Below are 26443 nucleotides of genomic sequence, written 5' to 3' on the forward strand. Positions count from 1 at the left end.
AACTTTGTAACTTTAAGAAAAAGATTTATTAATAGTTTATTTTCATTATTGCTCCTGAGTGAAGGTTGAGGTTTTAAACTCAGAGGTTACTTTTTATTTATTGTATTGATGTATATTGATCTAAGTTAAAAAAAGTTACTTTTACCACGAAACCACATTTTGAAAGTAAAGAGGCTTTAATCAGATAAGATGGAAGATGACCAGCTCATGAGAAGACGTGATTTAAATCTTTAAAAATAAAACCGCTGGAAAAATACTAAATAAAAAAATAAACGAAGCCTTAAAAATGTCATCATCACTGCACTTCTGCCATCTGCTGGCACAAAGCATCACTGCATTCTCTGACAACACAACCTTCATACACATTAAAGAGTTTTATTCTATTGAATCAGAAAGAAAATCACTAGAACATACAAACTGAGAAAAATGTTTGATTTGAAGAGAGAAACTAACATTATAAAAGAAAATAAGTAGTAACACAAGTGGACAAAACATTCTTTAAATAACAGAACTGTACATTTTAATATGCAACTAAAACAGACAGGAAACAGCCGTGGGCAGGAAGTTAGTACCAAACAGAGCTAAAGCTAAAGTGATTATAGTCGTTACTGCTGGAATATGAAAAGTGGAGACGGAACAAAATAAGGCAGCAGCGGGCGTTAGACTGCAGGAAACAGAAAGTATAGATCATAAACACATTAAACCGTCACAACAGATTCAAATGTTTCAACAGCTCAAACTGAAGATAAAATATACAAAAAGAAAAGTGGCCTGTTCTGGTTTCACCACAGAGAGAGAGAGAGAAGCCGTTCACACAGTCACACAGCGCCACCTTCTGACAGTACAAAATAAAACCACTCAAACAGACAGTGCCATGCTGCAGTAACTCTCCTTCACCTCCTGGTTGAAGATCAGCTCCTGTGGACACTGGACACATGTAATATTGTGATTGATAATAAATTTGATCCTGAAAGTCGCGTCACTGCATAATGTCCGACCTGTTCAACAGGTTTCACTTCTTATTAAAAAACAAGTTGCATAGTTACACGTCGCTCCACATCCGTTTCATCAGATCGGATTCGCTCTGACCGGATCAAAGCCGACACTAGGGGGCACTCAATGCCCCAAATGGCCCAGGTGATACCTAATCACCTGAAACTGAGCTCGTCACAAAAATATATTTTTACCAACGACGCGGTCGAAGAAAATCACATCGAGTTTTCACATCTACTCAGAATTGAACACCTGCTGCTGGTGAGTTTTTAAAGAGTCTGTGACGAACACATTTAGACACATTCACTTTTTCTTTTCACGGCTTCAGTCGACTTCTTTGGGTTTTCAGGTAAAAAACACTTTTACCTGGTGTATAAAATATTAGTCAACACAACGTGAACCAATTAGTGCAAAAGATGTTAAGTGCAATGTTACATGTTGTCCGATGTCCACATGGGGGCAGTGTGCTCTCTGAACGAGTCACGTGTGGCACGAGGAAAGAACAAGAAGTGACAATGGATCCACAGAAGCACAGCGCATGCCCTTATTCACAAGATTTAAAAGCATCAGTACAAAATGTCAAATAAAACATATGAATGTACATATAAGAATTTCTTATAAACAAAAGAAAAAAAGTTCCTTTCTTAAAGTGGATTTTAAAGAGTCCGCGACTTCCACACAAAAATATAGAATCTATTTAATGCATCTTAAAATTGTATCTTCTAATTAGAAATTCAAAATAATCTTTATTTACTTATTCAAATCTCTTCTTTGTTTGCCCTTTTTTTTTTTGGAAAACATTCTGATTAGACTGAAATGTTATATATATATATATATATATATATATATTTGTATGTATAGAAGTATTTATATCTATTTATAGATGGCTAACATTTCAAGAAAAACATTTAGTCTTCATTTCTACCATAACACATCTGGATTTGATTTCACCTGAAGAAGAACTTAAGCTGCCAGATGTTTCACCGTCACTGCCGATTCAACAGCGCAGGAAAAGAACTTAATCGTGTTTTGGCGTTTCTGCTGCTCTTCAGCACGGCGGTGGGGTTGCTATGCTGCGTTGCCATGGCGATGAGGTTGCCATGGCTTCAGTGGGCTGTGAGCTGGTGATGAGAGAAAAGGAAACAGACCAACTTACAGCTCTTCACCGCTCGTCAGAGTCCTTCTGATTGGAGGAGGAGACTCGACTCTGGAGCGAGGGGAACTTGACATGAAGCAGGTGTGAACGCTGTTTGTCGTCTTGACAACGTTCACGTCTTTCACATTGAATGAATCTTAGTGGCAGTGGATGGATGTGGCCGAGTCTAATCATGCATAAACAGATCTGTAACTTCCGTGTGTGTGTGTGTGTGTAAACTACGAGACGCTCAGAGTCTGTCACTGCGGAAACTGTCCTCCACAGACGGGTCTGGTAGCACCATGTCCGGATCACTGAGCATGCTCAGACCGTCCAGGCTGAGCGGCTCGATGCGCAGCTCGTCCTCCAATGGGAAGCCTCCCTCCGAGTCAAAACAATCAGGCAACATAGAGAGAGCGCTGCTGATGTCCTTCGACAGAGTGGGGTTGGAATCATCTGAGAGAGAGAGGGAGGAAGACATGATGAAGGCTCAATGTTTCCTCATGAAACTCTTCAGCTCTGATCAGACTCGAACATCAGAGACGGAGCTGAACCCTGAGGCAGCGGCTTCATTTCCTCCAGTGACACATTCATCTTCCTAAAGCATCACTAACACACAATAAATATTATAATCTCATAAACTCTGAAGCTTCAGTGTCTTTCACGCCCTTTTGGTTTCATCTCATATTCACGAAACGACTTGAGCGGTGGACGTGTTGACGAGGTTTCTAACACGTGACGTGAAACTGGAAGAACACAAACATCTCAGGATGAAGAAGAGGAGCCGTGTTTAGTTCTGTTTCTTGGTAATACAAACTAATAATTGAAACTTGTGAGTCAATTCTGTTATTCTATATATTATCCCATATTTTAGTGGGACAAATAATAAGGTTCCAGATCTTATTATTGGTTTGTTGTAAGAGGGTCAGCGGGCGGCGTCCGTACACAGCGTGACCGATCCTCCCGTTCTCCTTAAGAATAGCGTGTGTGATTAATTCCCTTATATTCTAAATAAGGCAAATTGTTACAATATTACTATATATATATATAACAATAATCATATATATATTTTATTTATATTTTGTCCAATCTTTAACTCTTTTTCTTTGTACTTCATGTTCAGATGTTTTCCATAATAAAATTAAATAAAAACTTTCCTCTTAATCAGGTCGCAGCTTAAATGGACCATCACCTGGGTTGAACCTGGAACCTGAACGGGGGGGGGGCCTCACCGGTGAGTATGATGTTGGGTAACCCTCCGCTGCAGTTGGAGTACAGCATGTTGGACCTCATGTGCATGGGGTCGTGCAGGCTGCCGTGGCTGCCGCCCAGTCCGGAGAGCGCGGCCTGGGAGTAGTAGAGCGAGGAGGAGGACGGGTCGAAGCACGGACCCCCTGCTGTGGAGCTCATGGCGTTTTCCAACAGACTGAACTGGTCCAACTGGAGACAGACGGGGACAGAAAACCTCTGTGACTCTACAGCGGACTAACAATGAAATCCAGCTTCGGATAAAAGCTGCAGAGACTTTTATAAAAACATCAGAATCATTTCACGGCTGAAGAAAATGTTTCAACATGTTTGAGCAACTGATGGAGTAACAAGTAGTTTCTGCTTTAAGTCAGAGTTTAAATTACTTCTGGTGATTTTACTCTTTACAAATATACATCTTATATATATCTTCACCTCTGTTTGTCGGCGCAGTGACGTAAAGCTACAGAAAAGATTTTCACTGTACGTGGAAGGATGCAGATCAAAGAAGATCAAAGAAGATCACGTTTTCTAACATTTTCACTGACTCAGCAGAAAATAATGTAAGAGTGTGATCTAAATCAAACCAGATGTGGATTCGTGAGTTCATTCCACTTCTTATACTTCGAGAGGACTGTTGATGTATTGAAGGACTTTTCTCATTATGACTACAAACACAATCATATTGTTATTATTGATATTTGTTGATCAGCTGATATCAAAGAGTTATTAAAGTGAACGACAGAGAGAAAATATACACTGTAGTTACGTGTGTGTGTGTGTGTGTGTGTGTGTGTGTGTGTGTGTGTGCGCACCTGATAGGGGAAGGTCTTGTTCTGGCGGTTGAACTGCGGCTCCATGAAGGGGTCGTTGAAGAACGATGACATGTTGTTGTGCTGTCGGTGAAAACAAAGAGTCACAGAACATCAGATCCACAACTTTCATTCACTAACCAGTTTTATTAGCAGGTTTGTAAATGAGAGATTTAGGGAAGTAAAGTCATTATAATCACATTCTAACCACAATTCTAGTTCTGAAATGATTTGCTGGTTTGTACATCAGCAGAAATTCATTTCGATCATATATCTTTGGTTCCAAAGTGTAAACTGAATTTTTCTGGACAAAACAAAACATTAGTTTTTGGCTCTGAGAAATTCTGACGGACATTTTGTATCATTTTAAGAGAGAGAAATTCAATAGATTCAAAATATCGACAGTCACAAAAATATCTTTTGAAGTTGACTGATATTGATAACAATGATGTTGATGAAGCGAAAATTATCTTAAAAACTAACTACAGAGTAAATGTGATCTCAAACAATATTTCAAAAGGCAACAGCGCACGAGACACTACAAACACTGGTGTGTAATTTGTGTGTTTTTGTGCACGCCTGCACGTACATGTCCCGTGTTGAAGTCCAGCGGGATGCCCTGAAGAGGAGAAGCCGGCTGCTGCTGATGTTGTTGTGGCAGCGGCTGCCGTTGTCGGCCCTGGTCCCCGGCGTGCTGCGGGGGTTGGTAGAGCGGGTAGGGGGGGGGCGGCTCCCTCGGCATGTTGCTGGTATCCAAAGCAACTCCCTAGATGGGACAGAGAGAACCAGCAGGAGTCACTAAAGTCTGACCATCAGCTTCATACAGACGTGAGAGTTTATTTACACACTCGCACAATGTGATCTGTGCACGTCCCCCCCACAGCAGCGACGTCCTTCAGAGTAAAGTGCGAACAGATCAGATCCCAATCATCAACCCCCATTAACAGACAGGTTCTCTTTGGCTTTTATTCTGAAATAATGTCCACATGCTGTGGGTCAGAGCGGTCAGTGTCTGAACTGTGAGATCTGTGGTTAAGAAAATACTCAGATTTAACAGATGAATTCATAGTATGAATACTACTAATTATCAACACTCCTAGTGTAACTGTACATGTAGTTTTTATAAAGATCATTGCAATGGAAAACCAACAGTCTATTGATTTACCTGTGTGATGGGGGACAGTGAAGGGGACATGGTGGGAGACAGCTGCTTGGTCAGACCCCTGCGCTGCTCGGTGCCAGGAGACAAGGTGAGGGGGCTGATGGGAGCGGGCCGTCGCCGGGGGGAGTTGCCAGAAAGACGCAGAGATGAGTTGATGGAGGGATTACTGAGCGAGGACTGAAGCTGGCAGTTGTTGAGGGACGCTTGAATTGAGGGATTGCTCAGAGAGGAGGAGAGTCCTGCAGGGACGACAAAGACAAGAGGTGAGGGCGGATAATCAGATGCAAAAAGCCTCCGAGCGTGAATGTACATCACAAGGACACTAATACGGCTGTGAAACAGATGCAGGCTCCTAGAAACGAGAGAGAACGTGCGGAAGTTATGATGAAGTATGCACTGGATTTTCCAGCTTCCTCTCCAGCGTTGAACCCAAAACACTAAACTTTATTGTGTGATGAGGGAGAGAGAGATGGAGAGCGAAGTGAAGGAGCATGAGAGGACAGAGGAAAACTGAGGGAAAAGAAAAGAGCAGCTTGTAAAGAGCCAAAACAGGGTCAAAGTTCCTCCGTCACTTTGGTGCTTGACCAAGCTCAACTGTGTTCGACATGAGAGCTCGACCACACAGAGGAGAGAGGAGCTGCTCAGAACGTCGCTCCGCTGGCCGAGGAACAAACCTGGAACCTGCTCAACACGCTGGAGCATCGATTCCCAACTTTATTAGAACCGATGACGACTAGGATCCTAAAGATGACGACTCACTTGCATTGACATGCACAGATTTCACAGATTTCACAGTGAGAAGAGGCAAAACACAACGAATCCAACAAGAGGAAAACATCTTATAAATGTCTACATTTTAAATTAAAGAAATCACCCAACTTGAAAGACTCACTGAGATAAACGCCAAAATCATTTATATTAATTATTTCATATGAATTCTTCTAAAATAATATAATAACACACTGAAGTCAATGGAATATATGTTGTACAATTCTTGATGTGACTTTTAATTGAATAAAATATAAATATATTTAAAAACAAAACTAAAAAACATGAAAACTAAATGTGGTTCATGCATTTAAATTTAAATTTCTTATAAAGTTAAACACGTTAGTCTGAGATTTATCTACAACCACGTGTGTGTTTCTATAAGTAGAAATGAACTCCACCCACCCTGTGAGTTCCCGATGCCTAAATGCATCATGGCGGCGGGAAGGTTTCCGGTGCTGCTGCCGCCACTGAGGTTGGGATACCCTCCGTTGTCCTCAGGGTCCAGCGGCGTGGAGAGAGGTGAGGGGAAGTGCAGGTTGCTGAGGTCGGGGAGCGAGCCGCCGGTGTTTAACGAGCCCTGGTAGTGGGAAAGACCCTGGTTCTGCTCCGGAGACGGGAATATACTGCGAAGAAGGAAGGCGGGAAGAAAACGTATTTGTTTCATCAGGCAGAACAAGATGCTCACAATTAAAGGGAATGTCACTTAATGTGCTGCCGTGACATTTTAAATCCACAAGGCGTTTCTTTGACTTGTTCCAGCCTCTGTATTTTTTATTCATCCACTTTTTATTCCTCAAGGATTTCTCCAATTTCCATTTCTGCTCATATGTTTCAATCAGGAAAGGAAACAGTTTGGCTGTTGATCTCTGTTCAATCTTTTATTTCAAGAGGAGTCGGCTTCTTTATGAATCTTAAATCTTTCCATCTGTATTGTTTTCTGTGTGATAATAATGGTATGAACTGTAACACATGTCTGATTCTGGCAACATGAGGATAAATGTAAAGATCCTGAAGTGTTGTTAGCCGACTGTTTGTCTCTAAATCATGACGTCTGTGTCGTTCGCAGTGGGAAGACAATGGTCTTCACAAAGGAATCTGATGTAATAACAACTGTGTTCCTCGTCCTATAAAAGGATTCAAGGTGTAGAGAGCAACACACGCATCCTGTTTGACGAGGTGGGAACGTGTGGCATCTCATTTCTTTCATTGTTTCTGTGACAGTTACTGCCTGTGGAAAATACCCATGTCCTATCAGCTGTAGTGGGGTGAACACGTGCTGTGTAACTTTCTCTAAATGTAAAAAATACAAACTTACTTGATTCCAGGCACTTCACAGGATTTAGGTCTTGATGTCAGAGACTGGACCTGAAACAGAAACAACAGAAGCTTGAATCATTCCTTTGTGTTCTGTGCCTCAAACTGTCACAGTGGATCGGTCCGATCATGGCTGATACCTGACTTAATGATGAGCTCAGTATCTGACACTGTCCTGTGGACCCATCAATATATTCTTACCTGTTATCAACTGAAACACAGAGCTGAGAAAAACACAACCTCAGCTATTTTCTCATTCAGGTCGAGTGGTTCCTCTGGGAATTCGGTTCCGGACTTTCCCTCTTCTACTTTATTGCTCCTCTTGTTCATCCTGTGTTTTGGTTTTTCGGTTCTGTATTCGTCGCGTGTTAGAAACGTCAGCGCCTCCACTCGGTCTCTGAATCCTCCATCGAATCTTTACCAGGGGTAGGCAGGAGAAACTCCTCCTCAGCTTGTGTGTTCTCACATACAGCCCCTCCAGATAATTTCAGGAGAATAACCAGAGTTCAGTGCAGGTCTGAGAGTTGTTCATCACCTGAGGTTTGAACTCACAACCTTAGACAGTGAGTCGTGGCCTCGATGAGCTACCTGCAGGTGAGATAGCCTCACTCGAGATGTAGCTTCACACTATGAATACAGTCTGCAGGGCTGACTACACTTACTGTCAAAACTTCAGTTATCAAGCTAAGATTTTGATAATTTCTGCACTTCATCTAGACAGTATAGAAATGTCTGTAATTTATAAGTTTGATTGCTCCATGAGGGAGAAACTGATGTTTATAGATGAACTATCACCATTGACTACAATAGGTGAAATGATGATGCATTTCAAAACATTTTCATAAATTCTGTTTTTGAGACAGAATTCTCAAATTTGCCACATTGCATCTACCAAGACATCAACATTTTGTCATTTATTTTCATGAACATTGGAAATTATTTTAGCGAGAATTTCCAGCATCTGTTTACAGTACCATTTACAGTAAAATACGCTGATGCACTGTGGGCTCAAATTTGGATAAATCAACTAGTCTGTGGAGGATGGTCTGAAGATGCAGTGCAACAAGTTTGGTGTCAATTGGTCCATCAGGACTCATGGTCCATCAGGACTATTGGTCCATCAGGACTCATGGTCCATCAGGACTAATGGTCCATCAGGACTATTGGTCCATCAGGACTCATGGTCCATCAGGACTCATGGTCCATAAAGCCTGTTGAGGGCTGCTGGCATAGGACTGGACCAGTGTGAAAGTTTGGTTTATTTCCATGCATGGGAAGATGGATGTCCTCATCAACGGAAGAGGAAGACACAGAAGGGGTTTCTTTTCGTTTAGCTTTTTCCTTTTCTCATCTAGTTTGACACAATATCTATGATTTCTTCCATCATGTTTGTCGACATTCCTGATCCTTGTAATCCATCAGTGGCTCATCAAACACAAATCCCATTGGTCTCCACTGAGGCTAAATGTTTACAGTCGTTATTTGGAGGCTTTTCCCTGGAAACGTGCTGCTTCCATTTGGAGTTAAGTTTGAAGCATCACAGGGAGCATGAACCAGACACTGAAGAACTACAAATGAGCAGCGTCTCACCTTCTTGGCCTCCCACAGTTGCTTGGGAAGAGGCTTATTGACGCCAATGAGATTCTCCTCGTTATGCAGGGCGGGGAAGGAGAAGACTGCAGAGAAGAACATACACTTTAATTAAATATATGTTTTACAGAACCATTTCTCCATTACTAAAGAAAAACGCAACTTACTATCTCCAGAGCCGTCCACCTCAGCCTCATTTACACTAGCTGAACACCGGCCTCCACGGAAGCCAACAGAGGGAGGGGAAAGGATAGATGAAGAAATAAAGAGATAAAAACAAATGGAGATACATTAGAGGATATTCGATATTCACCAGCTGTCTGGAACAATAACCAGACAGCTTGAATTCACTCTGTAATTACTGTGTAGTTTCATAAACAGCTGGGCATCTGACATCGTGTTATTAATCCCAGAGATGGAGAGTGGTGGGGGGGGGGGGGTCACAGACTGAAGAGGACTAAAAAGACGACCATTGTTTTTCTCGTGCTACAAAGACGCTCATTCTCTTCCTCTTCACTGTCGACTTCATGCCAGATACACGAGCCTTTGTCCTCTCCTTCTTTTAACTTCCGTCTAACTCTTGTGTTCAACAACAAGCTTCCTGTAAACTCTGTTGCTTATTGGGAACATTTCTTTGTTTCTCTTCAAGCCTCCTCATCGCTCAGACTCAAACTCGGCTGCTCTTGCATTAGTCTTTGAATCACTGCCCGTCCAGTCCTTCTCTTTTGAGAAGCAGCTTCTCGGAAAAGACAACGAGGCGATATTTCAGAGAAGTCTAGTTGCGGGAGCTTGCAACTGGGACAAAAACAGGACGTCTGGGATGGAGAGGGGCCGTCTGGTGTTTCTGGCTGGATCACTTCCACCGTGCAATGCACTGAGTGCGAGTTCAGGAATATGAAAAAAGCATCAGTGAAATCAGTGACCTGTTAGATCTGCTCTGACTGGTGCTGCAGTGTTTCTACTCCAGCAGTTTGACTCATAGCTGTAATTCCTGGTTCGATGCTTCTTTAATCAACTCGCTGGCTTAACACCACTTAAAAAATGCTGAAATCCTTAGATGTCAACGAGCCCCCGGGGCTTCACAGCTCTCTGTGCTGCTGTGACGAGGAAGCGCTGCTCGATCCCCTACATGAAGCAGTTTGGTGTGTAGTCTCTTCTAGAGGAAAGGATATAGAGCCTGCACAGACATGTGTATATATACTGGTGGACTATATACAGCAGGTTATGCAAGAAGACTCCTGTATATAAACTGTGACACTGCAGAGGGAGCTGAGTTCATCTTTATACAAGGACGGCCTCTCACAAACAGCTGAGCTTGATTATAGGTCTGGAAGCTTTGCAATGACTGAGTCTCTGCACTCAGAGTTGAGCTGAAAGGTCAATTCAAAATTGATTAACCAATTAGTCAATAGACAGAAAATTAATCCGCAAATATTTTTAGAACAGATTGATCTTTGTAAGTGATGTTTGAAGCCGAAATCTGAGAATAAACTGGTTCACAAATGTCAATATTTTCTGGTTTTCTTGGTCTGCGATAGTTAATTGAACAACTTTAGGTTTTGCATTTGATAAACAGCTCCATGGACTCAAATCCACACTGAACATGTAATATCTAAAATCAGCTGTTTTGTGAGCAACACACACGCATCAACATTTCCAACTGGGTCTAAGGTAAGAGATTTAAGGCACAACAGACAGTGTGCTGTACTCAGTTTATTGTGTTTGTATATGAAACTTACACTTGGCCCAGATATTAAAGCAATATCCTGTTTAAGCTTGTTGGCTAAACACACTGAGTAGTAATCCAGCAGAGAAGCACTTCTCTCTTCACTCATCCACTTCATCAGCGCCGAGCTCGGACCAAAGTGACAAACTGTCAAAACACGCTGGACGCTCAGATGGAGAACACACAGGGCGAGAGAGGTGATGGAGAGTGAGACGAGAGAGGGAGGAGGAGGAATTCTTTGAGTTTAGAGTTTTATTTTTTATCCTTTGGATCAATCACATAATCAAACCATATCAGTTGGGCTGATAGTGAATTGTGTAACAAAGCTCTGAGTGTCTCAGTGGATCTGAGAGGCAGCTGGCTGGATGGACTGTGCTCCCTGTTAATAAATGACCAGTGGAACCGAAACACAAACACCATAAACTAGCTTGATTACAGGACATGGAGCCAGAGCAGCCTGCAGAGGGGCTCTACTTCATGTGCTGCTGCTGCACTGATGGTGCAGCAGCATGGTCATTAACACTCCATTCAAAAGTTCATCTCCCAACACAGCAGACCAGGTTACCTCTGGTTTAGCGAATTGTTGCCCATTGTGATGTCACATGACATCACGATGATGCGGATGGGCCGGACTACTGACTGGAGAGGAGCTCTCTTCACCTGGAGAGGAGCTCTCTTCACCTGGAGAGGAGCTCTCTTCACCTGGAGAGGAGCTCTCCTCACCGGGAGAGGAGCTCTCCTCATCTGGAGAGGAGCTCTCTTCACCTGGAGAGGAGCTCTCTTCACCTGGAGAGGAGCTCTCTTCACCTGGAGAGGAGCTCTCCTCACCGGGAGAGGAGCTCTCTTCACCTGGAGAGGAGCTCTCTTCACCTGGAGAGGAGCTCTCCTCACCGGGAGAGGAGCTCTCCTCATCTGGAGAGGAGCTCTCTTCACCTGGAGAGGAGCTCTCTTCACCTGGAGAGGAGCTCTCTTCACCTGGAGAGGAGCTCTCTTCACCTGGAGAGGAGCTCTCCTCATCTGGAGAGGAGCTCTCTTCACCTGGAGAGGAGCTCTCCTCATCTGGAGAGGAGCTCTCTTCACCTGGAGAGGAGCTCTCCTCACCGGGAGAGGAGCTCTCCTCACCGGGAGAGGAGCTCTCCTCATCTGGAGAGGAGCTCTCTCTACCTGGAGAGGAGCTCTCTCTTCACCGGGAGAGGAGCTCTCCTCATCTGGAGAGGAGCTCTCTCTACCTGGAGAGGAGCTCTCCTCACCGGGAGAGGAGCTCTCTTCACCGGGAGAGGAGCTCTCTTCACCGGGAGAGGAGCTCTCTCTACCTGGAGAGGAGCTCTCCTCACCGGGAGAGGAGCTCTCTTCACCTGGAGAGGAGCTCTCCTCATCGGGAGAGGAGCTCTCTTCACCTGGAGAGGAGCTCTCCTCATCGGGAGAGGAGCTCTCTTCACCTGGAGAGGAGCTCTCTCTCTACCTGGAGAGGAGCTCTCTCCTCATCGGGAGAGGAGCTCTCTTCACCTGGAGAGGAGCTCTCCTCACCGGGAGAGGAGCTCTCCTCATCTGGAGAGGAGCTCTCTTCACCGGGAGAGGAGCTCTCTTCACCGGGAGAGGAGCTCTCTCTACCTGGAGAGGAGCTCTCTCTACCTGGAGAGGAGCTCTCTTCACCTGGAGAGGAGCTCTCCTCACCGGGAGAGGAGCTCTCCTCATCGGGAGAGGAGCTCTCTTCACCTGGAGAGGAGCTCTCTCTACCTGGAGAGGAGCTCTCCTCATCGGGAGAGGAGCTCTCTTCACCTGGAGAGGAGCTCTCTCTCTACCTGGAGAGGAGCTCTCTCCTCATCGGGAGAGGAGCTCTCTTCACCGGGAGAGGAGCTCTCTTCACCGGGAGAGGAGCTCTCTTCACCGGGAGAGGAGCTCTCTTCACCTGGAGAGGAGCTCTCTCTACCTGGAGAGGAGCTCTCCTCATCGGGAGAGGAGCTTTCTTCACCGGGAGAGGAGCTCTCCTCACCTGGAGAGGAGGAGAGGAGAGCTCTCTTCACCTGGAGAGGAGCTCTCTCTACCTGGAGAGGAGCTCTCCTCATCGGGAGAGGAGCTCTCTTCACCGGGAGAGGAGCTCTCTCTACCTGGAGAAGAGCTCTCTTCACCGGGAGAGGAGCTCTCTCTACCGGGAGAGGAGCTCTCTCTACCTGGAGAGGAGCTCTCTTCACCGGGAGAGGAGCTCTCCTCATCGGGAGAGGAGCTCTCTTCACCGGGAGAGGAGCTCTCTTCACCTGGAGAGGAGCTCTCTTCACCGGGAGAGGAGCTCTCTCTACCTGGAGAGGAGCTCTCTCTTCACCGGGAGAGGAGCTCTCCTCATCGGGAGAGGAGCTCTCTCTACCTGGAGAGGAGCTCTCTCTACCTGGAGAGGAGCTCTCTTCACCTGGAGAGGAGCTCTCTTCACCTGGAGAGGAGCTCTCTTCACCTGGAGAGGAGCTCTCTTCACCTGGAGAGGAGCTCTCCTCACCTGGAGAGGAGCTCTCTTCACCGGGAGAGGAGCTCTCCTCATCGGGAGAGGAGCTCTCTCTACCTGGAGAGGAGCTCTCTTCACCGGGAGAGGAGCTCTCCTCATCGGGAGAGGAGCTCTCCTCACCTGGAGAGGAGCTCTCTTCACCGGGAGAGGAGCTCTCTTCACCGGGAGAGGAGCTCTCTTCACCTGGAGAGGAGCTCTCCTCATCGGGAGAGGAGCTCTCTCTACCTGGAGAGGAGCTCTCTTCACCTGGAGAGGAGCTCTCTTCACCGGGAGAGGAGCTCTCTCTACCTGGAGAGGAGCTCTCTTCACCTGGAGAGGAGCTCTCTCTACCTGGAGAGGAGCTCTCTCTACCTGGAGAGGAGCTCTCTTCACCAGGAGAGGAGCTCTCTTCACCTGGAGAGGAGCTCTCGTCACCTGGAGAGGAGCTCTCTTCACCGGGAGAGGAGCTCTCTCTACCTGGAGAGGAGCTCTCTCTACCTGGAGAGGAGCTCTCCTCACCTGGAGAGGAGCTCTCTCTACCTGGAGAGGAGCTCTCTTCACCTGGAGAGGAGCTCTCCTCATCGGGAGAGGAGCTCTCTCTACCTGGAGAGGAGCTCTCTTCACCTGGAGAGGAGCTCTCTCTACCTGGAGAGGAGCTCTCTCTACCTGGAGAGGAGCTCTCCTCACCTGGAGAGGAGCTCTCTTCACCGGGAGAGGAGCTCTCTTCACCGGGAGAGGAGCTCTCTCTACCTGGAGAGGAGCTCTCTCCACCTGGAGAGGAGCTCTCTTCACCGGGAGAGGAGCTCTCTTCACCTGGAGAGGAGCTCTCTTCACCTGGAGAGGAGCTCTCTCTACCGGGAGAGGAGCTCTCTTCACCTGGAGAGGAGCTCTCTTCACCTGGAGAGGAGCTCTCCTCATCTGGAGAGGAGCTCTCTTCACCTGGAGAGGAGCTCTCTTCACCTGGAGAGGAGCTCTCCTCATCGGGAGAGGAGCTCTCTCTACCTGGAGAGGAGCTCTCTTCACCTGGAGAGGAGCTCTCTTCACCGGGAGAGGAGCTCTCTCTACCTGGAGAGGAGCTCTCTTCACCTGGAGAGGAGCTCTCTCTACCTGGAGAGGAGCTCTCTCTACCTGGAGAGGAGCTCTCTTCACCAGGAGAGGAGCTCTCTTCACCTGGAGAGGAGCTCTCGTCACCTGGAGAGGAGCTCTCTTCACCGGGAGAGGAGCTCTCTCTACCTGGAGAGGAGCTCTCTCTACCTGGAGAGGAGCTCTCCTCACCTGGAGAGGAGCTCTCTCTACCTGGAGAGGAGCTCTCCTCATCGGGAGAGGAGCTCTCTCTACCTGGAGAGGAGCTCTCTTCACCTGGAGAGGAGCTCTCTCTACCTGGAGAGGAGCTCTCTCTACCTGGAGAGGAGCTCTCTCTACCTGGAGAGGAGCTCTCCTCACCTGGAGAGGAGCTCTCTTCACCGGGAGAGGAGCTCTCTTCACCGGGAGAGGAGCTCTCTCTACCTGGAGAGGAGCTCTCTCCACCTGGAGAGGAGCTCTCTTCACCGGGAGAGGAGCTCTCTTCACCTGGAGAGGAGCTCTCTTCACCTGGAGAGGAGCTCTCTCTACCGGGAGAGGAGCTCTCTTCACCTGGAGAGGAGCTCTCTTCACCTGGAGAGGAGCTCTCCTCACCTGGAGAGGAGCTCTCTTCACCTGGAGAGGACCTCTCCTCACCTGGAGAGGAGCTCTCTTCACCGGGAGAGGAGCTCTCTTCACCGGGAGAGGAGCTCTCTCTACCTGGAGAGGAGCTCTCTCTACCTGGAGAGGAGCTCTCTCCACCTGGAGAGGAGCTCTCTTCACCTGGAGAGGAGCTCTCTTCACCTGGAGAGGAGCTCTCTTCACCTGGAGAGGAGCTCTCTTCACCGGGAGAGGAGCTCTCCTCATCTGGAGAGGAGCTCTCTTCACCTGGAGAGGAGCTCTCTTCACCGGGAGAGGAGCTCTCTTCACCGGGAGAGGAGCTCTCTTCACCGGGAGAGGAGCTCTCTCTACCTGGAGAGGAGCTCTCTCTACCTGGAGAGGAGCTCTCCTCATCTGGAGAGGAGCTCTCTCTACCTGGAGAGGAGCTCTCTTCACCGGGAGAGGAGCTCTCTCTACCTGGAGAGGAGCTCTCTCTACCTGGAGAGGAGCTCTCTTCACCGGGAGAGGAGCTCTCCTCATCTGGAGAGGAGCTCTCTCTACCTGGAGAGGAGCTCTCCTCATCTGGAGAGGAGCTCTCCTCATCTGGAGAGGAGCTCTCTTTACTATCCTTTAAAATCAGCATCTCTTCTAAGACTATGACTAAAATCTTTAGCAGTCAGACAGACACACAAGTAAAACATCTGGTTTCTTTGAAGGTGTGTATGTTGCATCTGGTGTTTTGTGTGAACCTCTCACCATTTCGCTGGTGGGGACCTCGACCCATCTGCTGGTGGATGCCGAAGGGGTCCTGAGGGTTCGGGTTCATGACGCTCGTGTGAAGAGCCGAGTCTGAATTGGTTCTGTGTAGGAGGAAGAAGAGAATGATGCAAAGCGTTCCAGCACCTTGGACAGAGGCAGATGATTGGTCAGGACCATCATTGTGCTTCCTGCTCCGCCTCCACACGAGCTGCAGGCTCACACTGACCTTACACACAAACACCTCACAGGACTGTCTATCTGTGATGTAAACACATTCTGCTTTTATTACTCTTAGAAAATGTATTTCACTGTTCAGTTTAAATTCACAGCTACAAAATATTCTTAGCTTTGAAATAAATATCTTAATGTAGAGTCCATGGTAAACCCACACAAACCCCTGAGTCCTGGATCAGTGCGGCTGAGAGCTTTGTCTAGTGCTCTCCGTTACGCCTCAATGGCTTCATTCATGCGTCATCACTACTTTCCTTCAAAGCTCCAGATCTAAGCATCAGATCACTCTGATAATTCCATCAGATCAGTCTTTAACGACTTCTAAGACTTTATGTTTTCGGAGCTGTTGGATGCTTCGGCAGATGTAAAAAGAAACTGATGTAATTATGCTCTGTAAATATGAAAATCTTATATATTATATATATATATATATATATATATATATATATATATATATATTATATATATATATATATATATATATATATATATATATAAAGATTAAACATAAAGATCTAAATACATGCTTTTTGTTGTATTTCAAATCCAACACTTCCAAGCAAAACAATATCTAAAGAAACAATCTAATGTTGTAGCACTCCATGTATACATTGGAATTAATTTGCAATGTTTTACATGAAATAATGTCAACATTTCAGATGAGATTTGGGGAAATTATGTATTTTCCGTCTCTAAGTGAGTTAGAATGTGTTTCACCGAGCTTTGCATTTAAATCTAGGCTGAGTGTTAACCTGTAAAGATGTTAGTTAAGTTAATCTGTCAAGCACCGAATGCATTATATTAATATATTAACAAGCAGTGATCAAATGCAGTATGGCTGTGTCTGTAGAGCTGTGAAAACCAGACACATGTACTATCTCAAAGGATTCACACATTTGTCTTTCTGACTCTGACGGTTAGCTGCAGTTTGGATGTAATGTGACGGACCAGCCACAAGTTGACCCTCAGTGAGACAGTGACTAAGAAAACATAAGTGGATATAAGAAACTTACCACTTACAGTCAGTGTTTGATCTTTGAACAACATCAAACACAGGATCATGATAATCCTGTAGTCAGACCTCATCTCTGCACTGGGCCTATAGCAGTGACTATTAGGGCTGTAACGATGTGCAGAATCCACGGTTCGGTTCGGACCTCGCTTTTTTTTCTTCTTTTCAGTGGGGTGTAGTGGGTGCGTAAGAAGCGGGGGAGGGAATTTCTGGAAAAGTACTAAAGAACATGTTGGACTTAACTTCACATAAAACTACGTGAGTTTGTGTGTGTGTCTCCCCCAGTCTCAACGTCCAGAGTTCAATCCGTATATTTATAAAGTCTGTTTCAATCTCCCCCACAAGTCCAACACAGTTCAGTTCAATCCAGTTCAAACAACGAAAAACAGATACAAGAAAAATAATCTGCTGCGGGTTGTACCGCAGATCTTCATACACCAACAACTCAGGAGAGTAAACAGAAAGAGAAACGTCCGTGTCGCTTCAATAACAACAGCGTTCATATATACAATATGTTCAGGGCATCACGGTAAATTCGATGGTCAAGTTGGTCAGTCAGTCGTTCATAAACCGGCCGGCAGCTCCAGGGAAACTCCATAAGGAATTAACAGTCCACCTGAGTCCGGCACCTGATTCCCTCCCAACTCTGACTTCAGACAACACGCAGACGTTACAACGCACTTTAGTCAAAGTAAAACAGACGATTCTGTCTGACCTCCGCACTCATTGCTCTGAAGATACTGAAGATACTGGTCACTTCTGTGTTGGCTCAGATGACGAAGGGCTGTGATTGGATTGAAGTGTGATTGGACACATACACGCAACAGGCTGCACCTGCAGCGTGGGGAGTTCGTCTTAGTGTATCGTGAACCGAACCTGTGGACGTCTGGACCGCGGTTTCGGTTTTGGTTCGAGAATCGTTACAGCCCTAGTGTTTATGTGTAAATTATAACAACACATGAAGAAGAATGTAAAAAGGCTGAAAGCAAGAAAAAGAGAAGAAGTAGCCTTGATGTTAGACTGTGAAGGAGCCATGAGTCCTGAAGCTGGGTTAGTAAGAGAGGAACTATTGATTAATAATTCAGAAATAACAAACGGGAAAGATAAGTGGAAAACTACAAAGAGAAAAAGAGATTACGAAATCGACCATATCGGTCTTTGTGCCCCTCTATGTCAGTGCTTCAGAGGAAGAAAGAGATGTTACAAAACAGGCAGAGATTGACAGAAGGATAGAAACCAGGACGTTCTGCGCTCACAGAGAAAGAAGAGAACCGTTGGCTTCTGAGAGGGATGAAGCAGTAAAGATCGACTGAGGGAAAGAGAGAGAGGTCAAGGGTCACCTGTTGAGTTGTGATATTAATCTAAACCCAGGCCGTTTTTCCTCAGTCCATGGCTGCTGTTCCCTTCAAAGACAGAGGAAAAGCAAGACAGATAAATTCACTGGGTGAAAGGAGCGAGCCCTGGCTCCTGCCGTAAAGTTTAGGAAGGAGGAAAAATCTGTAATAAAACATGATGTATTTGTGTTGGCACATGTAAGGAAAAGAGAAATGACACTGGCAAATTGTCATAGCAGAAATAGATACAGCAAAATACAGTTTTAAATTTGAGGAAAATGAAAAAAACCAAATGACAGAATATAAGTTAATAGCAGAGTGAAGAATGAGTGCAGACCAGGAACCTGAGGACCAGTCACCAACGTTCTCTCGTTTCTAATGGGAAGAGAAAAACCGGTGCAACCCAACCAGCTCCCTGAGGACTTCAGTGCTCAGAGAAACAACAAGTGGATGTGAAGAGTCCTTGTGGAGGCCTGAGACCGTGAAGTGGGAACAGTGAACCAGTGGATTGTTCTGGAGCGTTCTGCAGGACAGGGGTTGGACTCTTTGACTCCTCCTGGAGGTACAAGCACTGTTTTCTTACACTAGTCTTCAAAGAAGAACTCAACTGAACCTTTGTATTATCTATTTATCATTATCAAATCATTTATCATATTTATCAGATGAGACAAAACAAACAGCTGTCACTCATGAAGTGCAACTCTCAACAGAGATGAGAAGGAATTGAGATGGCTCACTCGTCATTTTTCCAGTAAACACTATTGTATGGAGCTGATGGTGGAAATAATTAACGAGTGAGGCATCTTGTTTCTTTTCTCATCTCAGTTGTCAATTGAATTCATGATACTTTCTCATTCCTAGACTTTTACAATATTGTTAATATAGTCAAACAAATCAATAAAACTACATGAAGGCTTTCAAATTGAGATGTGATCGCTCAGACCACATTCAGCAATGCATCCTGGGCCACTTTGAAGGATCGTTCACTGTAAGAACACAAGAAACTCGTGTTTTTGCGCCCGTTTAAGCAACAGTTACGCTTGTGTTACGCAATATCACCAGTCTCTTTGAGAACAGGATGCACATTTCTCCTTTCTCTGGTATTAATGCCTTTCTTCATCATCTATCTGCGATGGGAAAACATCAGAGAAAGTCACACTGTGTGTCCTGCTCATATAGTTCAGTTATAACACAGCGTCACTCCTGCAGCTGGCTGACAGTGAAACAAACTGAAACAGGAGTTTAAAGTGTGGCAGGAACAACGTAATGGTAATAATGGACATTTACTGACTAAATTCTGAGTAGGATTCAGTCCTGTAGGGTTTATTTACATATAGGGTAAAGGTTACTGGTCACTCAGATCAGCCCAGACGCATGTTAATCAGGCGTAAACAGGACCATAGACCCAGTGATCGGGGATCGGTCGATACTACTTCAAACGATCTGAGATCGGCACCTGAAATCCGGATTGGAACACCCTTACTTTTTATATAAAAAAGGAGCCATCAAACAACATATCCCAAAGAAGCAGAGGAAGAAAATTGTACATTTCTCCCCATGGAAGGAAAAACTGCAGAGCAATCTCCAGGGAGCCTGGTCTGAGCTTTCATCCCGAGAGAGGCTGGTACAGGAATAGCAGGCCAAAGATGGGTGAACAGAGGAGGAGGAGAGCGTGGGACTGGATTGAAGCTGTGACCCTGTAGCAGATGATCTCTAAAGGGACACATCCAGGCCTGCAGGTCTGATGCATCAGTCACCCCCAGGAACCAAACCCCTTCAAGTGCATCTCTTCCCAGGCACCAGCATACAGTGATATTCTAACCCATTTCCAAGAAAGCACTACCATGAGTGGGCTCTAGAGGACAGATGGTGGATATCCAAATCATGGCCCGACTCACTACAGATGGACATAAGTTGGGAAATCCCTTCATTTCGTAAAAAAAAAAACCAGCTTGACCAAATCTGGAGAAGATCTGTTGGCCGGGCTGCTGCTGAGGAGCAGTTAGAGGCTGTGTGAACAGCTCTGTTCCTCTGCTTTTCTGTCATGCCTGACCATCCATTCATACTGACCAAATGCTTTTAGGGTTTAATGTGACAGAGGAGGAGACGCTTCACCAGAATCATCTCAATACAAACACACACCAGTGAGGAAATGTGTTTGCACTATGCCAATCATCAGTGCCGGAGAACGTGAGTGGCTGATCACTGGAGTGAAACGGTTAAAAAGCTGTGTGGCTCTTCTCCAGAGCTGACTGGCGTTAATGCACTGCAGATGTGGTTGGCGTTGTAAACACTTACCGCCCCGCTCTCCCCTGAGACGGACAGGAGGGAATCTGCTTCTCACTGCAGCACAACAGCTTATCGCCATTTCCCTGGACGGATCTAAAACTGAGTCACTGCTTGCTGATTTTGAACAAGAGGAGAATGTTTTTTTAAATACTCTACAGAGCCTCTGTTCTCTGGCAAGACTTCAGCTGAAACACAACACTGATGTGCAGCCCTTTCTTTTTAACCACATTTACAACCTACAGTACAAAGAAATAAGCAGGAATCTATTTAAATAGCTGGAATGTGATCTTTTCATTGAGGAGCTCAGCTTGAACCCACCGTCTGAACAAACATCAATAAGTTCATAAACACCAAACTGCATTAGGGTTTTATTGATTGTAGAAAGATGAAGTGGTTACAGGAAAGTTTGTGGTCTATTATCCAACTGGACTGTATTTTTATGTCATAATCATTTTAATGCTCTAACTTTGGTCTTTTCTGTGTGACTATCTTTCTCTATTCACTTCTTTTAGATACTGATACTCTGATACTGATACTAAAGAGAGCAATACGGATTATGAAAGAGAAGTAAGGAGCAGTCTTTAGAAAAGATAACATCTAAATCAATATTTTAAAAAGTGAGTCATAAGCACACATAATTAACAATAATCTAAAAGACTATGAAACTAAAATTTGTATTAGTAGACATTAGATGCTTGAAGCTGCCCCCACTGTCTCTGCCAATGACAGTAAAGTTGGCTATCATTCACTGCAGTGGGGGAAGTTTATCCCTGTTACACACTGTGACAACAATCTGCTGCAGGTTGGAGCAGGAGGCGAAGCTTGGCCTGCAGAGACTTGACAGAGCTGATGCCAGTCACATATAGAAATATAGAATTCTATGATGGAAGAGAAGAAACTATGAACAAGATGAGCATGACTAGAATAGACATAAATTGTGTGTTATTTTACATCTTCGCTACGATTAGACCATGTACAAGTTCCCACTACAGATAGATTCATCATTTCAGAGGTTCACTTCATGGAGACTAACCACGTCTGCACATGGTTTCATTACAGAAGTTTATATGATGTGATGCTCACTGTTTGGTTGAGGAACGCGGTCTGAAGCCAGGCTGCTCAAATTAAACATGAAAGTCTGCATTCAGTGCATGGTGCCACATGGCGCTTCCAGAAACACCCACTCTGAGAACACTGACGTCTGGTTGCTCCATGAGGACGTTTGTCAGCCAACCTGTTTTGTGCTGTCAACAATGATGAGAGGGCGTGGGCCCCGCTCACTTCTACAGTACAAGCTGTTACAGTACGCTCCACTGAGCCTGGAGAACGTCTGTGCTGCGAAAGAAGAAGAAGAAGAAGAAGAAGAAGAAGAAGAAGAAGCAGGGAGACTGGCAGCCGGCCAGAAGCCAGCGTACTAAACACAAATGTCCAGAGAGTGAGAGGGGAGGAGCCTGGCTGAGCCATTTTATCACAGGACCATAATTCACTCCCTTGTAAACACTGGGGAAAAGCTGTCTACCCAAACACTGACTGCTCTACGAAGGCACAACCAGAGCTGGGAAACTAATCTTGGTCGGCTCGTCAGGCCTCGTTTTCCAGCAGGTACTACAACTGAATCTCAGCTAAGGGGGAGATTCTGCACCACAAGGCAACGATGCTGTGACAACATTAAATCCAATAACAGCAGGACTACTGCTGTTGGCTATGACCTTTAGAGCAAAAGGCTATCTGTCAAACACCTTTAGTTAGATGCAGGTTTCCCAGGGCTAACACAACATCCTGATACTTGAAGCATTTCTGCAGAAACAATGACAGCAACAGCTCTGACGTCACACTGCCTCGGTGCCGCTGAGTGTTTGTGCCTTGATAGTAGTAGGTAGAGAGAGAGGTTTGAAACAGGAAGCACGCTGGCAACAGGAAACAGTTCCTGTTCTCATTAGAGTAAGTAGAGAAGACAATGACAGTCAGCAGCTCGAGAGATGCACGACTCACCTTCTCCAGTTGTTGTCCGGAGGTGGGGACAGGTACACTGCGCCATATGGGGAACTCTCCATGTGGGGTTTGTTAAGGAAATTATCAGAACAAATACAGACTCATGACTTTGATACAAATATGTTTTTTCTATCATAATTGAAATCATCACAAAGAAAGAAATAGAAGACAACAAGTATATCGTACATATCTGAAACTGATACGTATTAACACTGACATCTAAAAATAAACCAGGCTGGGTTCCAACTAGAGATCAAAGGACTAATGCATGCCATAAACAGGAGGATGAGAGTTGAACATATAACAAGAGAAGAAAGTTCTGTAACCACATTCTCATCAAAGCCCTGAAGTGTAAATCTTCCTTTTTCAAACACTTAATGAAACAAAGACATTATTATCTGATTTACTGCTGAATACTGACGCAGAGTTCCTGACATTGTCTGTGTGGGGGGGGGGGTGTTTGGTCTGACCCACAGTCCTTGAGCTCGTCTGAAACAGGCTGCTCTCTGGATCGCTGTTTTGGGTGGAGAGTTGAAAATGTTGACCGATCAACAAAAACACATTATAGCAGAGATTAGCAGGCGCATAAGGCCGACCAGCGTTCTGCAAGCATCTGCTCAGGCCTTGGGCAAATTATTATCAGTAGTGAGAGAGATTTACAGAAACTGAAGACACACCATCACTCATTACCTCTCAAACAAAACACAGGATAAGCAAAACCACACATATACAAATTGTAGCGGAAAGGGCAGAAGTGTGGTGTCTGCAGACAGCGAGAGAGGGAACTATCCTGTCCAACTGGTTCGCTGAGTAGTTCCACATCGATCAACAAGCTACAGTCAAAGTGGGATTAAGCCCAAACAGTGTCAATGAATGAGCAAGCATTTCTCTACACTACACAAGCAGTGAAAGTAAAACTGGGATACAACTCAAAAATCCCTGTGTATTTTAGTCAATCAGCCACCAACCACATTTCCTCTTTCATGGCACTGTGATTGGATAAGAGACACAAACCACCCATTTTTATTGTCAAGACGCTGCTCTGCTCCAAGTCATCATTTAAACCACTTTCCACAGTTGAAGATGGTCTGTAGTTTGACTTCTCAGTGGCCCCAAATAACAGCAATGCCAAAAACATTTCTTTCAAAGTTTAAATGATTGTAAGTTTATCAGCCAACAAAAAAAAAAACTATATTTTAGCTAAATCTTTACAACTCGCTTATTTTATGTGGGGTATATGACCACATGATGGTTCTGTCATTTGTCCTTGTGTGGATGAGAAATTGACATATTAAACATTATCTACATAACTTGGAAACTAAAACCCTTCAAGTCTGCCTGTTTAACCCCCATGACTTCTAACGTCTTCTGTAACATAACTTCTATAGACTGTATAGAATATGATTTATCTCCACTTCCTATCATACAAAAATGAAACAAACGTTCTGGGTGCGGCTGCCGCCCTCTTGTGCTCCTGACGTCATTTGGAGTTGTGAGCCTGTGTCGTAGTGGCCGTGAAGTGGAACCTTGGTATGGAGTCCCGCCCATACATGCTCTCGACCTTTCTATGTAATACTAAGATGAACAGAATGAATGTGTTAAAATAAAAGCACCTGTAAAGGAGTGATGTCCTCCTTGTGAAAACTGCTGACAGGACAGTCCTGCTGCAGGAATGATTCAGAATACCCAGAAATAGCCTTGTCCCAAAGTTAAAGAGGAGTTTTTAAGGGTTTTCAGTTTGATGCCCTAAATGTGGCCTGTGGTTTATTTTAATTAATTTCCAAGGTTTATTGTACAATAAAATATGTCAGTAAAAACCACAATTCTTGATTCTTTATTTAATATTTTATGTGTCTTTAAAAAAGTGGTTTCTAACAAGTGGCTAAAAGAAACTAGCGAGGTTATTTGGGGACATTAATCGTCAACATTACTCACTAAACCGTCTTTGACATCACAGTGATGTAGTTCGCATTAAGGCTTCATGAAGATTATCTTGCTGAAAACTACGTGTATCAAGAAACATAAACTTGTTTGTAAGAGACTCCACTTTGTGTAATCATCACAATTAGATGTGGAAAAAGCTCACTGGCTTCTTGTTGAGGGAACGAGGGCGATGCTAACTTGGGTTAGCCACAAGAACCCCAGCAGCACCGTGTTTTGGCACCAACTACACCGACAGTCTCAACAGTGACCTTCGCACCATAATGATAACACCATCGATACACAAGGAACCATACAGTCTGAAATCTTCCAAATACAGATGAACCAACTGCTTCTGTTGTGACAGTAACAACAGCAGAAACATACGTGCTTCATTACATCTCATATTCACAACGAACAGAAACATTTAACACACAGAGTTTCGTTATGTTTCCGAAGTTAAATACGATTCTATCAGATACGCTTTGAGGACAGATGTCAAAACATTCCTGATAATTACTGTGAAATAAAAAAAATGCTAAATTAGTGATGACAAACTGATGAGTAATTTACGATGAATGCATCTGCTCTGCATTTGGGTCAGGCCTTGTTCAGGCACTCACTCTGTGGCTGGCAGGGCCAAAACAAGATCATTAAAACACACGTTGGAAATGTAACTGAGGAGAATCGGGCTAACCCAAGAAGTCATGTGCCACTGAAGAAGGGAAACAAAACAAATCACCTGACCAATCTGATGCTGTTCCAATAAGCAGTCAGAAAACTGTCTGTGGTCCCAAACTGCTGAAAACACCACGAACATGCACGCTCACTAACAAGCCTCTGGTGCACCGTCTCGTCCTGTAACATTTCCTAATGAATTAGTTCTGTGTCTGTTGTCCTCATTCCTAGCTGTGTGTCTATTTATGGGTAAGTACACCAAGATAATAGACTAGACTCAAAATGCTTGAGTGTGGACAGTGGACACATACTTTACATACCAGAAGTCCATTCTGATTCTGGTTGTGGGAGTGCTACAGCCAAACTCCAGTGGCAGTTCATGCTGTGTCGCCTTTTAAGTCATGACATCATATGATAAGAGCTCAGGAAGTATATTCTACTGGAGTAGTGAGTCCATATTTATTCCATTGTCTTTTATGTGGCACATACTGAAATATCCAGTAGACTATCCAGCACTGTCACCTTGTTATATTGTGTTAGCTGCAAAGAGCAATAGGTTTATTAATAATATTAATGATAGTTTAGAACCATAACCAACTCTTGAACAGGTGCCCAGTGAAGTCTCTTGTAAACAAAGTTGTGATTACATTCTCCACAACATGCTGTGTGCTATAACAATAAAGTGCTTCATTGCCATCAGTGCAGGTTACATACATGTTTCTGTCTGTAGAAACAAGTTTCAATTATACTGTCACACAGTTCTGACAGTTTTATTTTGTCATTGTACCTCATCCAGTAACCATTATGTTCTGCTTTTGTTCTCATTGTTATGCACAGAACAATGTGCTGGTCTGACATCACGCACTCCTCTTGAGCTGTTACACGGTGACAGGTCGACTCTGACTCCAGGCAGGAAATGAACAGATTATTAAAACGCTACCAGGTGTGTTTCATGTAAATGTGACATACAGGGTGTGACTCCAGTTCAGGAAAGTTAATCTATGTCCTATAGAGCGCGACAGCCGGTTCCTGAAGTAAAAATCTCTAATAACTATATTAAGGTTATATATCATATCCATATATTATGCTGTGTGTGTATGGATTTATGTACATATCACATGCTAGTCATAAATACATATCTGGGTTATTACCACTCTATTGATACTTTATTATTACTGCTATTACATTATTATGAATATGCTGTGCTCGTATTATTATTGCTATGCTATCACTGTACATTATTATTATCAACATTATCATCATTTCAACATAACGTTATCACCACCAGTCTTTGCACACCAGTATCACTTCTCCTTTTGCACCTTATATATTTAATCTCCCATTC

At 44.5% G+C, this 26443-nt stretch overlaps 1 protein-coding gene across 4 annotated transcripts in view; it reads right to left on the reverse strand.

Annotated features, from left to right (window-relative positions):
- Positions 1–361: 361 nt before the first annotated feature.
- crtc3 (CREB regulated transcription coactivator 3) overlaps positions 362–26443 on the reverse strand; it is a 37500-nt gene continuing 11418 nt past the window's right edge. The window contains exons 4-15 of one of the 4 annotated variants that reach the window (XM_034573687.1): positions 22501–22562; positions 18226–18288; positions 15640–15743; positions 9193–9243; positions 9026–9111; positions 7437–7486; positions 6524–6744; positions 5354–5589; positions 4778–4954; positions 4192–4272; positions 3361–3568; positions 362–2584 (exon numbers count right to left, since the gene is read on the reverse strand). In XM_034573687.1, coding sequence (XP_034429578.1) covers positions 2379–2584; positions 3361–3568; positions 4192–4272; positions 4778–4954; positions 5354–5589; positions 6524–6744; positions 7437–7486; positions 9026–9111; positions 9193–9243; positions 15640–15743; positions 18226–18288; positions 22501–22562 — 1545 coding nt within the window. In that variant the 3' untranslated portion in view covers positions 362–2378. The remainder of the gene's footprint in view (positions 2585–3360; positions 3569–4191; positions 4273–4777; positions 4955–5353; positions 5590–6523; positions 6745–7436; positions 7487–9025; positions 9112–9192; positions 9244–15639; positions 15744–18225; positions 18289–22500; positions 22563–26443) is intronic. The other 3 variants (XM_034573695.1, XM_034573704.1, XM_034573714.1) reach the window with 3 other exon arrangements.

Source organism: Hippoglossus hippoglossus, chromosome 3 (assembly GCF_009819705.1).
Source record: "Hippoglossus hippoglossus isolate fHipHip1 chromosome 3, fHipHip1.pri, whole genome shotgun sequence".
Taxonomy (NCBI): Eukaryota; Metazoa; Chordata; class Actinopteri; order Pleuronectiformes; family Pleuronectidae; genus Hippoglossus; species Hippoglossus hippoglossus.